This window comes from Papio anubis, chromosome 1 (assembly GCF_008728515.1).
Source record: "Papio anubis isolate 15944 chromosome 1, Panubis1.0, whole genome shotgun sequence".
Classification (NCBI taxonomy): domain Eukaryota; kingdom Metazoa; phylum Chordata; class Mammalia; order Primates; family Cercopithecidae; genus Papio; species Papio anubis.
Window position 1 is genome coordinate 145,328,057 of NC_044976.1, and position 16,390 is coordinate 145,344,446.

Below are 16,390 nucleotides of genomic sequence, written 5' to 3' on the forward strand. Positions count from 1 at the left end.
CCTAGTTTGTAAGTTTTGTATGAGTCAGCAAAATTATAATCAGGATAGTTTTCTAGTGAAAAGTTAGAAATAAGAAAAATATACTTAAAGGGAATTAATTTCATTTGACTTGCTTATTGAATGCTTTGAAACTTTTATCAACTAATGCATTTACTAATTTGGATTGCAGCAAAGCAAAAGCTCTTGTAGGAATAGCATAAATGGACACTCCCGGGACAAAATTAGTTCCATTGTCTTTTATGCATAAGTTAAAACAAGGGAATTGTTGAAACACACAAACCATTTTTCCCTCAAAAATGCAAATTGTGCAATTGAGAAAATATATTTAGTGTTTCTTTGAGTTTTGGTTATCAAACAACACTGTTTTCTTACATTCTGGAGTTCTTTAGAAGTCAAATTCTGTCTATGCAGTAAGGGTTAAGAATTATGGGAATAACTGTTCTTTACATTTGAACCGTAACGTGCTAAAACAGAGAACAACTTCTAATAAGTAAAAATCGTTGGTGCTTTGTTGTTTTTCCCTTTGTGCCTCTCTTAATGCTTTATTATGGTCTTAAGTCTCTTTTAGCATTTGCATAAAGTTCAGGATAGATCCCTCGTTAATGACGTGCCGATCATTAGATACCTGTGTGTCAATAACATGCTCTGATGCTATGTACCATTGACAGTCACACCGTGCCCCTCCATCTGCTTTTGTTTTGACCCTATCTTTGAACTTTATCTTGGTTGCCGGCCAGTAGTTTTCCCTTTAATTACAAGAAGGAAACTGTCAATAAAATCTGTTAAATGGGATGCAATGAGTGGCTTGAATGGGCGGACGGCTATTTGTTCAAATTCTGCAGCATTCAAGGTATTGACAGTTTGTTTTCTGGGGCCATATGTGACGATCAATCTCAGGCTGGGCTCAGCCGCGCTGAAAAATGAAAAACCAGATTGCTTTTGCTTACTTGTGGATGACGACTTTGTGATTTGGCGCGGTCCTAGTGAGATGAGACCTTCTGCCCAAATTGCCCCCATGAGAGCCAGGGACGCGTGACTGTTTTTAGAAATAATTTTTAATTGATTTTGTAATTAACAGTTCATCTACAATATTGATGCATGAATCCTTGGACTGATAGGAGGCAAATTGTTTTCAACAATGAAGTTGTACTTTCCTATTTGTCTTCATAATGGAGTTTAGCATTTCACAGTTTTAATTGTGACTATAACCCTCTTCCTCACCACACCATGTGCCTCTTTTCTTCTACTCTCCTGTGAAATTATAAAATATGATTTCTTATGACAAACGACGTTGTGATTAGGAACCCTGAAGAATCCCCTGCCCTTCCTCTCCAGAAGACCAGAGTGAGAGATGGGGTAGAAATTTTGTGAGAATTTATTAGTTTGTATGGACTTCACATTATACCATCTCTCATAATTAGATGAAATATTTTACAACAGTGGTTTTGGGAAAAATTTTTATTTGGCAATCATGAAACAATTCTAATTTAAAACATTTACTTGGTTGTTTTTAAAATATACTAAGCTTGTGTTATATCTTTTATGTTTCAAGTTGCTTTTTAAAATTATTAACTAACCATGAATGCTGAGCAATGCTAAAATTTTATCAACAAAATTGCTAAAATTATATAATTTTAGATATTGGATGTATACTTTATGACTAAGTATTATAATTTAGAGTACCTGAATTAGTAGCAGCATTTCTGTCTCTGTTGCTTAGAAGTGTAAACATTAATATTTCTGATAGATAAATGTCCTAATCCACATATTCTACTTCTGGGAGAGGAAGTGACTACCTCACAGCAGTGACTGATGATTAGAAAATGTTTAAAGAATTAGTTCATTTATTTTTCATGTCTAAAGTCAGAAATGGTCAATAAGCTCCCCTTTCTTCTCTTATCATGGTAGTTGAGTACCATTGCTTCTTCTAAAAAAAAGTCTCTGTCCCAAAATATGCTTGCAGGTGATTCCATCTTTCATTTAGTCCCTCAATACCAAGAAAGATGAATTGAATCAGAGAGTCCATATTAAAGAATAACTGATTAAGTACTCTAAGGACTATTTTAATCTGTAAATTGTGCCACCTCTACTGTGTTGTGTAACTGTAGCCTTTTCTTCACCCACCTAACCTGCAAGCCCCATCATTTTAGTTTGGGGTAAACAACTCAGAAAGTCAGTTTCTTTGATACTGTTAATATGATGTTATTTTATTCCATTTTTGACTGTTATTTGGAGCACAGCAAATGAAGTTGTAGATCCAAGATGGAGTGTAGACTCAAACTTGCTTAGATCCAGTGTAGGTTTCTTAAACTGCCCATGCACATATCAGTATAAAAATATTTTAATACTTTAGACACCCTAAAGGGCTTCTATTTTTGTTGTTGCTGTTGTTGTTGTTTCTGTGTGTGTGTGTGTGTGTGTGTGAGTGCGCGTGTGCGCGCGCGTGCCTGTGTGTTTAGGACTTCCAGATTAATATAAGTAATTTTTTGTGCAAAAATGAAAATCTATTTCAGTGTAATTTAAGTAGATATCTTAGCTTTTCCTGCATGGATGTAGGTGTTAACAACCATTGTCTTGTTTATTTAAATTTTAGCTTATTTTAAATATCCGTCTTTATTCAATAGCTATAAATGTTGTGCTTAAGCTTGGAAAACAGGCTTCCTGATGATGTCTACCATATTTTTTGTAGCTTTGTTTCTGTCATAAGTGAATTCAGAAATACTTATAACACCAGAACATCCCTGGAAACTCTATCTTCATCTGTATGGCCAAAACAACAATATGTCATCAACTGTTATAATTCTACAGTTTTCACATTCAAATCTTTGAAAACCCTAAATAATAGTTTCAATTGCTTTTGAAGATAAGAAACTTACAGTCTCATTTAAGCTATACATTATCTTATTTTTGAGTATTAACAACCTCGAGTAATTATTGCATCCCTGATATATCTATGTGCAATTGAATTTTAAAAGAAAACTCTAGGTCACAATTTTAATATTGTAATTCTTAGGCCCCAGTTTTTTCATGTATGTAACAAGAGGTTTGACTAATATCAAATTCTTTCCAACTCTGGAATTCTATGATTCTATAATTAATTTCATCTCTGTATTAGAAAATATAGTAAAATATTTCTATAAGCACCTCGGTAAGATTATATGATGGGATTTATTTCTCTTCATTGGATCTTTTGATTCTTATGTTAAGAATTTGTTTGAAATTATATACTGTAAGGTGAAAAGCAGTTTAAGCTAATGAATCACTTTAGTCTGACCGTTCTCTGTTGCTCAAGTCATAAGCTCTTCAATCCCTAAATCTGCCACTCACATCCCTGTCTTTGTCACCCCTCCCCTGCCCCAGCCTGAAGCCAGGTGAACCTAATCCATTCAAGAATAAACATGTTTCAAGTCGAGTTTTCTTTTTAACTTCTACACATTATTTCCAGAATAATAGCACCTATTGATATCAAGCTACAAGTAATGATTTGGTTATCAATTTAAAATCATAAACAGCTAGAATGACCTCATGACAGCATTCTGTTGTTCTTAAGGACAATCGGTTTTGTATGCAGAGTTGTATAATTTCAAGGTATAGAAAGTTTATGATTGCTGTAGGATACTGGAATGGGCGCCATATTTAATTAGGGTATTTGGACCCTCATATAGGTTTGGCTTAGTGTGTTTTCATTACCACTCCATTAGGGGAGCCTTTTTAGATATGGTTTTCCTAGTAGCTCCCCGACTAAATAGTAATACCTTCTGTTTAGGATATATATACACACACACATATATATACACATATGTATACACACATCCATGCATATATAGCATGCATATCATATTGTATTATATATACACATTTTACCTAAAAAGAGGAATGTTTTCTACTCTCTAATTCCAAATTTCACCTCCTTTGATAATATGTCGCTTTAATACATAACTGTTTTTTCATCTGTAAAAGAAGGCAGGTGAATTAAGTAATGTCTACTATCCCTTAAATGGCCTACAAATTTTAGATTTATTACTTTTAAGTAAAGGTGGCCAGTTTGGTTTTATACATGTATATATATATAGGTGCATGTGTGTGTGAATGTTGTGTGTGTGTGGGCAGCAGGGCGGGGGGAGGGGGGGGTTATGTGTGTAAAGTAAAACTAGGCCTTAGTCAATTTTACAAAATTTTGGCTAAATTAGTTGATTTGATATTCTGGAGATAGTTTTAGCTGCTGGTCAAGAGAATATCCTTTTTCAGAATCTTTCTGTAGACATTTCCTTTTTTAAGCTTCTTCTAGGGAATCTTATTTGATTTCCACAACATACCTGTGCAGTAGACATGTCCAATATCATTTTACAAGTATGTGAAGAAAGCTGATAATCATGCATGGCTATTATGAGGCAGAAGGTGGGACCTTCTGTCCTTTGCTATCAACAAGCTATTTCTATTCCACAAATAATTATATACATGTTTTTAAAAGGATTAATGCAGAAGACTTTACCCATTATAATTTCACATCTGGGAGCCCAAGTTAGTAGTTTTAATTTGATTGATAATGTCATGCCCACTTCCTTTATCTTGCCATCTTCTAGGAGTTAGAAGACTATAAAACTACCCAAGAAAGTAACAAACAAAATTGGACATGAAATGCTTACCAAGAAATTATAACGTTTTATGAGAAATGAATATATGTAAGCTTTGTGTGGCAGGTAGAACTTTGTTCCTGATTTTTACCCAGAACAAACCATAAGTAATACTATCAGGTAAATAAGAAATCAAAATTATAACCTTCCATCTCCTAGTTTACTTTTCATTGGTTTTTACTCCAGCCTGTCTTCACTGAATTATTTTAATTCTATTTAGAATAATATATTTTGGAAGTGAGCTTTTTAAATTTAATACAACCCTTAAATTTTAAACATATTACAGTATTGCAACTTTTAGGTAAAAACATAAAAGCTGACTCTTAAATGTTTTTTTCCATGTTCAATGATCACTGTGTCTTGGCATGGTATCGGAAATATTTGCTGCAGATAGCTTTGGCCTTCCAAAGATACTTACCTGAGTAAATACCTGGGTAATATGTGCTTATTATCTGGGCAGTAAGCACATAAAATACTCTGCAGTTGCTTATTTCCAGGAAATGATTATAGCATAACATTGTTTTCATCTATATATTTTAAGATAATGAGCTCTGTTACGAAAGGTCATTAGCATGGTGCAGATCATCTATGATGTTGTGAAATGTTGAACTCTTCACCAACCAAACTGATATCAACATTAACTTACTCAGTGTACTGTAATTGTCCTGATGACTTTTGGCAAAATGAGTTAGAAACCCCCTGGAAAAGTATAAGATATGGAGAGAGAGACAGAAGGCCTTAAGTAATTATAGAAAAATAGAAAAGATCTAGCAGGTAAATCCCATATTGCAAGGTAAACATAACAATTTAAACAGTAATTTGGGACTTGTAAGGAGCCTGAAGGAAAGAAACTACAATCACGGCCACGGAGGTTTTCTGTGGTTCAATATTTTATATAAATAGAGTCAGAGTGATTTGTGTGGCTGGTGTAAATGTCAAAGAAAGTTAGCTGTTTAGCCACAGCAAGAAATGAGGAAAACAGGCCTTCCAAAAAAACTAAAAGTATCTTAATGGAGAGCTCTGAAATGGAAAGTTCTATTTATTGTCACCATGGTTAAGCAGAAAAATCAGAATTATTATTACTATTTTCAATATTAAAATCATAAGGTTTCTGGGTTGGAAGAAACCTAAACATTTTTTTTTTTTGATTCAGCTCCCTACTTGATATGTGAAAGGCTTCCTTGATATTTCTGCCACCTGTTTCTACAGCTGTGATAGAATTCTGCTTGATTCGTTACTTTCTAGAAGAGACCATTCCATCAGAAATTTCTTTCTCTCTCTCTTTTTATCTATATAATTTTAATGCAAAAGAAAACACACAAAAATATAGACCTTAATGAGTGTATGAGTTTCTTATGCTACATTAACAAATGACCATAACTTGATGGCTTTAAATGACACGTATTTATTCTCTTACAGTTCTGGATGTCAAATGTCGATCAGTTTCACTAGGTGTAAGACAATGTATGACCAGGGTTTCACTCCCTCTGGAGACTCTAGGGAAGAATCCATTTCCATGGCCTTTCCCAGTTCCTAGGGCTGAATTCCTTGGCTCAGGGCACCCTCCTCCATCTTTAAAGCCAGGAGTAGCATTTTGCTTCAGTGGTAACATTGCCTTCTTCTTCCTTTGCTTCTAAGGACACTGCTTTCATTGAGTGCCCACCTGAATAATCTAGGATAATCTCCCGTATCAAGATCCTTACCTTAATCACATCTACAAAGTTCATTTTGCCATAGCAGGTAACATTCACAGGTACTACAGATTAGGACCTGAATATCTTCAGGGCCATTTTTCAGCCTACCACAATGAGTACATGAGCAAGATCAAGAATAAAACTTGTGATGTAACCCCTGAAAGCCCTTCAAGTGTCTCGTTCCTATCTCAGCCCCTTCCCTTCCCGCAAAAGTAATCACTATCCTATCCTGAGTTTTATAGTCATCACTTCCTTTTATTATAGTTTTTTTTAAAATAAATGTGTATACTTAGCTACTACAATTTAGTCTTGCTCATTTACCCATAAAAAAATGGATGAATTTTTAAGTCAGTACTCCAAAGTTCCTCCTTCATTTTATTTTTCCTACAATTTATTAGTTAAAGATGCCAGGGCATTTGACCTACAGGGTTTTCCACTGTCTGGATTTTGAAGATTGCATAGTCTTGGAGAAGTTCATCATGTTTTTTCTGCCCGTTGCATTTTGTGCAAATTGGCAACTGGATCTGGAGACTTAATCAGACTCAGGTTTTATCCCTATGGCACCTATAAGTGATGTAGTGTTCATTGCAAGATACATAATGTTTGTTTCTCTTTTTGTGATGTTAGCAACTGTTGACATTCATTACCTAAATTTATTAATCACTGGGGGTTGAAAAATAGTGATTTGTGATTTTGTCATTTTTCTTTTCTTTTTTCATTCAGTAGGTGGGATATGTATAAAGTAATGCTTTCTCTTATCTCTTATTTGGTTACCAGCGATACCATTTGTTTAGGAAGAGTAGTATAAGTGCTTTCTTATTTCTCTTTATTTACCAGCTTTCAGAGTAGATAATTGGTGTCCTATTGAAAAAATATTATAAACACAAGTATTCAAACATATTTAATGGATTTCAATCAGTCTCAATTATAATCCTTTTTGAAGTTAAAATTGTCCCATTTTTGTCAGTGCGAACCTCTTCGGGTTGGCTTCTGAAATCTTTTTGAATACCTAGTAGTTCTAGATAATATCCTTTCTATTTGGTGTGACAAAATATTCCATGTTCATTTTAAATATTTTCTGGTTGAAGCCTAGAATCAGATTACAACCTGGGCACTTGAGATGCCTTCCAGGGTTGGCCGTTCTTCCTAGGCCAACATCATCTGTCTACATAAGTACAGATCTGGGGATGCAGAGACACATAGACCTCATTTTGTGTGTGTGTGTGTGTGTGTGTGTGTGTGAATTTATGTATATTTTGGGAATACCCTGTCACCTAGTTTTTCTGTAAATGTCCCTGAGTTTTTAGTTTTGCCATGCAGTTGCTGTTTTTGTTGTTGCTGTTGTTGTTGTTTTTATGTGAACATTTGGAAAGGCTAAAAAATTCTACTATATCTGTTAATTTAGAGTCAATTTCAAATGGTAATCAACCAGTGTTCCTCAGTACCCTAGTCAATTGCTACCCAAAGAACCACTCTGTTAGGTGCCATATATATTGCATATGGAAATTTAAAGATACAAATTCTCTTTTAGAAAATAGACCTTTTTCCACTTCTCTATTCTGTCCATCACATTCTGTTTCATTCATTCAATGATGGGAGAGAGTCCCATTCACCCTTCCCTTACTACCCATCTTTATGTAGGCAGTTTACAAACATCAAAGAAAATCAAGTCCTGCGTTTCACAGAAAAGTTTTACACGGACTCTTGGTTTATGTTATATACTAGGCTCAAATCTGAATATACTGTGCCTGTATCTAATATTCAATTCCACATTCAAAATGAGATTTGGCACCCTTGAGAAAGTATTGCCAAGAATGGTCTAAAAGTCCTGAAGAAAGTTCTCAAGTGAGACTTAGGTATTTTGGATTAGCTATGTCTGTGCACACAATGATTAATATTTTCTATCATAGAGAAGGGAAATATTTTATTCTAGGGAAGATATAAAAATAAAATCTTCTTTTTCAGTGGCTCTAAGTCTTATTAAATTTGCAGCTGTAAGGATGATGATATTTAGCTATCTTCCCAAAGTAAATGATCTGAACTAGACACATTTTTTTAGGATCCCTTTCACAGAGTAAAATATTGGAAGTTATGATAAAGTTCTGTTTTATTATTAGGTGTTAGACTTAATATATAGGCAATAATATGTGTGTTATATACACTCTGGTTATGTTTTGAAATATTGATTATTTTGGAATAGTATTTGTTTGTCTTATTGTCTAATTCAGTAGTTCTCAATCCTGGCTTGGCCGTAGAACTACCTAGACCTTTAGCAATGCTGATATCCTAGTTCTGGTCTCTGACTTAATAGATCTAGACTTGGGCCCAGTATCCAAGATTTTTAAGAACTCACCCATTGTTTTTAATATGTAGCCTTGTCCTGTCTAGTTAGTTCATAAACTTATGATATCCATTAAGTTTAGCTGGTTCCCATTAGCACAAATACTAGAACTATTTCCTTTAAAGCACAGTTAAAAAGAAACCAGCATGAACAATGAAAATGAAATAATTATATACATTAATGCCAGTTCTACTGAGCCTGGCGTCACGTGTAAATTTAACCAAAAGAACAAAACAGAGATTAAAACTACAGATCCAGAACTTGAACTAGGATTCCTAATGGAGATTAATATTTTCTTCAGCAGTCTGCCAGCTGAATCATTGTCTAATTAAATAGTTCAGATTTAGTGAGTTTGCATTTAAAGTGTTAGCAGATCCGAGAATGGGTAAAGCTAAAATGAGTTAGAATCTTTTCTGTAAATGGGAAGTTAAATTATCATAGTAATTTGATTAAATCATTTTTAAATCTCTCATGCTAAATCACATCCTTTAAAGAATAGTTTGAAGTCTTAATTGCTGTTTGTGAGCATATCTCTCTGCTATTTGTTCTTGCCTCATTTCCCATGACATCCTATAATATATCTCCTGCTGGGCAAGAGTAGTGGGAAAGGCAAGACTATGGGTAGGGCCGAGGTAACTGTGTAGCTGACTTCAAGCATTTAAAGATATGCCATGTCGAAAAAGGAAATTTATCCTGTATTGTTCTAGTAGTTAGAAACAGGACCAAATGATAGAATTTGGAGACAGATTTAGGAAAACTTAAAGAAGAAATTAATAATAATTAGTTTTGCCTTTTATCAAGGAGAATACTCTACATACTTTTCATATGACTGGCAATGTCTTCATTAGGAATATTGTAAAGTAGATGGCTGATGAAGATGGGAGTTTGAACAGGATGTGTTTAGAGGGAAATTCATCTCATTTTTTAAGGGAGTGCACATTTAGTGTTCTATATTCTAGCAGCATTATTAATTTGAAGCATCTTTAATTTAAACCTGAGTCTCACACATATTACCAGTGCCACCTGGCTTCTAGGGTTTGGGGAGGTAAAATGAGGCCACATTCACCTGAAATAGGTGCTTAATAAATGGTAAATGTATTATTTTTATTCTGGTGTGTTTTTGGTCTAGTTGGAAAATAGTTATTTCAAGTTGGTTTTGTCAGTGCAGAGTATAATTCCCATTTCCTCCTTCCATCTTTTACTCTGTTTTCATGTAGAGAGCTAATTATTAGACCCAGCCTAAGTTGGGAAAATCCAACTCGTCTCTGTTCCCTTATGCACAAGGTCCTTATTACAGTCTTTTGTGTACCTAGAGACTCACCATGGTGTTTCCCCATACCTCCTGTTTTTCCTTCGGTTAGCACTTAAGTGCAAAAATAGAGAGAGAGAAAGAATATCAGAGCATGTTGCCATCGTCTCTATGAATGTTTTTCTGTCCCTAACATTACCAACCCTTAGACAACTTTAGAAATTATGTGTATTTGTTTCTAAGAGACAGCACCATAGGAGGTGGATAAGATTGCCATGCTGAGAGGAACCAGACTGGAGAGAAGCTGGTTAGAAATAATCCACAGGGAAAGGCTAGGCGTATGTTGGGGAGTGACTTGAATCCCGCTCCAGGGCACACTGTCAACACTATTTCCCACTTTGGAAAAATTCCTTGTTTTTGCTCTGCCAGGCAGAAATTGAGTCTTGAGCAGTAAATACTTATAAGCAATTTTATTCCAGATTATTCAAATTTTTTTTAAAGAGATGTCGTTAAACTAACTAATGTTAATAGTGATCAATTCACCAGTGATGTGGTGGAATGATTCAAAATGACAATGTGAATGGAAAAAAAAAAAAAAAAAAAAAAACCTAAACAAAATACGAATAAATTTTAAGACATGCTACTGGTTATATCTATCTTTTAATTATTTTGCCATATTTCTTTTTTATTATATGTTTAGCCACTTGCTTTTAAATTACATTCCCTCTCTCTTTTTGTTCATGTGATCTATGTTTGAATTGTATGAAAGATTAGGCTAACTACATATATCTTAGAGCTCAGCATTCTCAGAGAACTAGAATTATTAAACATGAAGAATCCCCCAAAGACTCCATTATGTGTAATTAACAGATAAACTGTCATCAGAATCAATAAAACGTGCTAAATGATTCAAACTTGTATATAATTAAGTGTCTGCTTTAGAGCTGGAGCTGTAACTTTTATTTTTTCCCCACATCTCACATTTCTCACAAGAATAATTTGGCAACCTTGTTAACCCTTTCTTTGCTTGATGGAATTAGATGTTCAAATTATTCATTTAAGGGTAAAGTTCACCTTTACAAATGTGAAAAATATTTCAGAACTCAGTGATCTGAAGACACCATTTGTTTTTCATCAAGGAAGTAGACTATGTAAGGACATTTTAATGAACTGATACTACAACTTTAAACATCCTAAAAGGATAAATAATGTATTGTGATTTCTGTGTAGTGCTAGATTCAGTGTATTCACATGGAGTTCTTAGGAACTTAGTCATCAATTTTTTCCCCTCTTTGGGAAATACTGGCTTTTCCAGGCAAGATGGGAATTTTAAACAACCTTCCCCTACACAGCACTAAGATAATACTCTTAATAGATGGCCTTCCATGGTTGTTTGTTGAGTATATGAATATAAACCTCGATGAGACAATGAATAAAATAGTCAAGACTGTAATCTGTTAAAAGAAAGCCTTCTCTTGCTCAGCCTGAGGAGGAAAAATACACACTTTGAATCATAGATCTTTTCTAATAATTCCCATCTTCTAAGCTAGTATTAAACATTATGTAGGGAAATTTAGAAAGAAATAGAGACTGAAGAAATGTGAGACTCTGAACAAATCACAGTTGCAAGCTTAGAGAAGTTCAAAAATCATAATAATTAATTTAATAACTAATTTTATAACTCTAGTCTACATAGGTTTGTTATGATTAATATAATTACTTATATCTTTTGCTTCATTGCACAGACTCCATGCACATAGAAGATGTTGAAGCCGTTCAGAAGCTTCAGGATGTCTTACATGAGGCGCTGCAGGATTATGAAGCTGGCCAGCACATGGAAGACCCTCGTCGAGCTGGCAAGATGCTGATGACACTGCCACTCCTGAGGCAGACCTCTACCAAGGCCGTGCAGCATTTCTACAACATCAAACTAGAAGGCAAAGTCCCCATGCACAAACTTTTTTTGGAAATGCTGGAGGCCAAGGTCTGACTAAAAGCTCCCTGGGCCTTCCCATCCTTCATGCTGAAAAAGGGAAAATAAACCCAAGAGTGACGTCAAAGAAACTTAGAGTTTAGTTAACAACATCAAAAATCAACAGACTGCACTGACAATTTAGCAGCAAGACTATGAAGCAGCTTTCAGATTCCTCCATAACTTCCTGATGAGTTTCTTTCTACTTTCTCCATCATCTTCTTTCCTCTTCCTTCCCACATTTCTCTTCCTCTTTATTTTTTCTCCCTTTCTTCTTCCCTCCTCCCTTATTTCTTTGCTTCTTTCATTCCTAGTTCCCATTCTCCTTTATTTTCTTCCCATCTGCCTGCCTGCCTTCTTTCTTTTCTTTGCTACTCTCGTTCCTCTCTTTACTCGTCTTCCTCCTGTTTTCTAAATTTTAAATAGCTTTAGTTGTAAAAAAAAAAAAAAAAAAATCCTTCCGTCCCCCTTTCCTTTTTCTTTCTTCCCTTTTTTCCTTTTTCCCTTTCCCCTTTCCCCTTTCCCCTTTCCTTTCCTTCTGATCTTCTTTCCATCTTTCTTTTTCTTCCTTCTGCTGCTGAACTTTTAAAAGAGGTCTCTAACTGAAAAGAGATGGAAGCCAGCCCTGCCAAAGGATGGAGATCCATAATATGGATGCCAGTGAACTTATTGTGAACCATACCGTCCCCAGTGACTAAGGAATCAAAGAGAGAGAACCAACGTACCTAAAAGTACAGTGCAACATATACGAATTGACTGAGTGCAGTATTAGATTTCATGGGAGCAGCCTCTAATTAGACAACTTAAGCAACGTTGCATCGGCTGCTTCTTATCATTGCTTTTCCATCTAGATCAGTTACAGCCATTTGATTCCTTAATTGTTTTTTCAAGTCTTCCAGGTATTTGTTAGTTTAGCTACTATGTAACTTTTTCAGGGAATAGTTTAAGCTTTATTCATTCATGCAATACTAAAGAGAAATAAGAATACTGCAATTTTGTGCTGGCTTTGAACAATTATGAACAATAATGAAGGACAAATGAATCCTGAAGGAAGATTTTTAAAAATGTTTTGTTTCTTCTTACAAATGGAGATTTTTTTGTACCAGCTTTACCACTTTTCAGCCATTTATTAATATGGGAATTTAACTTACTCAAGCAATAGTTGAAGGGAAGGTGCATATTATCACGGATGCAATTTATGTTGTGTGCCAGTCTGGTCCCAAACATCAGTTTCTTAACATGAGCTCCAGTTTACCTAAATGTTCACTGACACAAAGGATTAGATTACACCTACAGTGACTCTGAGTAGTCACACATATAAGCACTGCACATGAGATATAGATCCGTAGAATTATCAGGAGTGCACCTCTCTACTTGGGAGGTACAGTTGCCATATGATTTCTAGCTGCCACGGTGGTTAGGAATGTGATACTGCCTGTTTGCAAAGTTACAGACCTTGTCTCAGAAGGAGCTGTGAGCCAGTATTCATTTAAGAGGCAATAAGGCAAATGCCAGAATTAAAAAAAAAAAAAAAAATCATCAAAGACAGAAAACGCCTGACCAAATTCTAAAACCTAATCCATATAAGTTTATTCATTTAGGAATGTTCGTTTAAATTAATCTGCAGTTTTTACCAAGAGCTAAGCCAATATATGTGCTTTTCAACCAGTATTGTCACAGCATGAAAGTCAGTCAGGTTCCAGACTGTTAAGAGGTGTAATCTAATGAAGAAATCAATTAGATGCCCCAAAATCTACAGTCGCTGAATAACCAATAAACAGTAACCTCCATCAAATGCTATACCAATGGACCAGTGTTAGTAGCTGCTCCCTGTACTATGTGAACAGTCTTATTCTATGTACACAGATGTAATTAAAATTGTAATCCTAACAAACAAAAGAAATGTAGTTCAGCTTTTCAATGTTTCATGTTTGCTGTGCTTTTCTGAATTTTATGTTGCATTCAAAGACTGTTGTCTTGTTCTTGTGGTGTTTGGATTCTTGTGGTGTGTGCTTTTAGACACAGGGTAGAATTAGAGACAATATTGGATGTACAATTCCTCAGGAGACTACAGTAGTATATTCTATTCCTTACCAGTAATAAGGTTCTTCCTAATAATTAATTAAGAGATTGAAACTCCAAACAAGTATTCATTATGAACAGATACACATCAAAATCATAATAATATTTTCAAAACAAGGAATAATTTCTCTAATGGTTTATTATAGAATACCAATGTATAGCTTAGAAATAAAACTTTGAATATTTCAAGAATATAGATAAGTCTAATTTTTAAATGCTGTATATATGGCTTTTGCTCAATCATCTCTCAGATGTTGTTATTAACTCGCTCTGTGTTGTTGCAAAACTTTTTGGTGCAGATTCGTTTCCAAAACTATTGCTACTTTGTGTGCTTTAAACAAAATACCTTGGGTTGATGAAACATCAACCCAGTGCTAGGAATACTGTGTATCTATCATTAGCTATATGGGACTATATTGTAGATTGTGGTTTCTCAGTAGAGAAGTGACTGTAGTGTGATTCTAGATAAATCATCATTAGCAATTCATTCAGATGGTCAATAACTTGAAATTTATAGCTGTGATAGGAGTTCAGAAATTGGCACATCCCTTTAAAAATAACAACAGAAAATACAACTCCTGGGAAAAAAGGTGCTGATTCTATAAGATTATTTATATATGTAAGTGTTTAAAAAGATTATTTTCCAGAAAGTTTGTGCAGGGTTTAAGTTGCTACTATTCAACTACACTATATATAAATAAAATATATACAATATATACATTGTTTTCACTGTATCACATTGAAGTACTTGGGCTTCAGAAGTAAGAGCCAACCAACTGAAAACCTGAGATGGAGATATGTTCAAAGAATGAGATACAATTTTGTAGTTTTCAGTGTAACTCTCAGCATTTCAAAAGAGTAAGTATCTCACAAATAGGAAATACAACTAAAACGTAGATTTAAAAAGAACTGCACGGGCTTTAGGGTAATTGCTCATCTTAAACCTCACTAGAGGGAAGTCTTTTCAAGTTTCAAGCAAGACCATTTACTTAATGTGAAGTTTTGGAAAGTTATAAAGGTGTATGTTTTAGCCATATGATTTTAATTTTAATTTTGCTTCTTTTAGGTTCGTTCTTATTTAAAGCAATATGATTGTGTGACTCCTTGTAGTTACACTTGTGTTTCAATCAGATCAGATTGTTGTATTTATTCCACTATTTTGCATTTAAATGATAACATAAAAGATATAAAAAATTTAAAACTGCTATTTTTCTTATAGAAGAGAAAATGGGTGTTGGTGATTGTATTTTAATTATTTAAGCGTCTCTGTTTACCTGCCTAGGAAAACATTTTATGGCAGTCTTATGTGCAAAGATCGTAAAAGGACAAAAAATTTAAACTGCTTCTAATAATCCAGGAGTTGCATTATAGCCAGTAGTAAAAATAATAATAATAATAATAAAACCATGTCTATAGCTGTAGATGGGCTCCACATCTGTAAAGCAATCAATTGTATATTTTTGTGATGTGTACCATACTGTGTGCTCCAGCAAATGTCCATTTGTGTAAATGTATTTATTTTATATTGTATATATTGTTAAATGCAAAAAGGAGATATGATTCTGTAACTCCAATCAGTTCAGATGTGTAACTCAAATTATTATGCCTTTCAGGATGATGGTAGAGCAATATTAAACAAGCTTCCACTTTTGACTGCTCTTTTGTATTGTGTTTCTTTTTTTTCCCCACTGAAGAACCAAATCGACAAACACTGCCCTTTGTTGCTTCCATTCAAAGAGTATCTCTGAGTACCTGTTCCCTAAAAATAAAGTCAGAGTTTAAATGAGTGCTATATAAAGGCTTGTCAGAATGAATTCTAGGGTGCCAAGAGACATTTTGCATATTTAAGAGTATGCAAAGTGTCTCATGGCACATTAGAATTCATTCTGACAAGCCTTTATATAGCTCTTATTTAATCTTAAAGCATCTCCACATCATCCTGCATTACTCAAAATCATCGCCTCTATGTCAATGTCATAACAGAAAACTCTCCCCCTATTTTAAGATCATATTAAAACCTGCTAGAGATACCCATTATTTCCCTCTATCAACAATTAAATCATGCGCTTGCTCCGAGCTCATCGGCAAGCTGCAGGCTGTGTGGAGCAGCAGTGGAGTTGCTGACCACATTTCCTGAATGGGAAGTCAACAAGCAGAGCTTAGAGATTGGTGTGAATTAGGAGGGGGAGCTGTCTTCGAATTCGAGAGGGTTAAACAGCACTGCTGACAGCAAATGGCCTCCTCTTGCCTTTTCCACTCAGAGAGGTTATAGCCTTGCTGCTCAGGGTCAAGTTGTAGCTTCCACTGGACCCTCCTGGAGCCATCACCAAAGTGCTAATATGTGCTTTCTTGGCTTCTCTGCCCATCTTGAGGGTATTTTGTCATTGTGTTTGCCCACCGTATTTCTCACCTTTCAGA

General features: G+C 34.7%; 1 protein-coding gene across 15 annotated transcripts in view; it reads left to right on the forward strand.

The window, feature by feature from the left end:
* ESRRG (estrogen related receptor gamma) overlaps nucleotides 1–15,630 on the forward strand; it is a 640,719-nt gene extending 625,089 nt beyond the window's left edge. For all 15 annotated transcript variants that reach the window (XM_021931684.2, XM_003893108.5, XM_021931566.2 and 12 more), the window contains one exon: nucleotides 11,664–15,630. In XM_021931684.2, the coding sequence (XP_021787376.1) occupies nucleotides 11,664–11,908 (245 nt within the window). In that variant the 3' untranslated portion in view covers nucleotides 11,909–15,630. The remainder of the gene's footprint in view (nucleotides 1–11,663) is intronic.
* The last annotated feature ends 760 nt before the right edge of the window (nucleotides 15,631–16,390 follow it).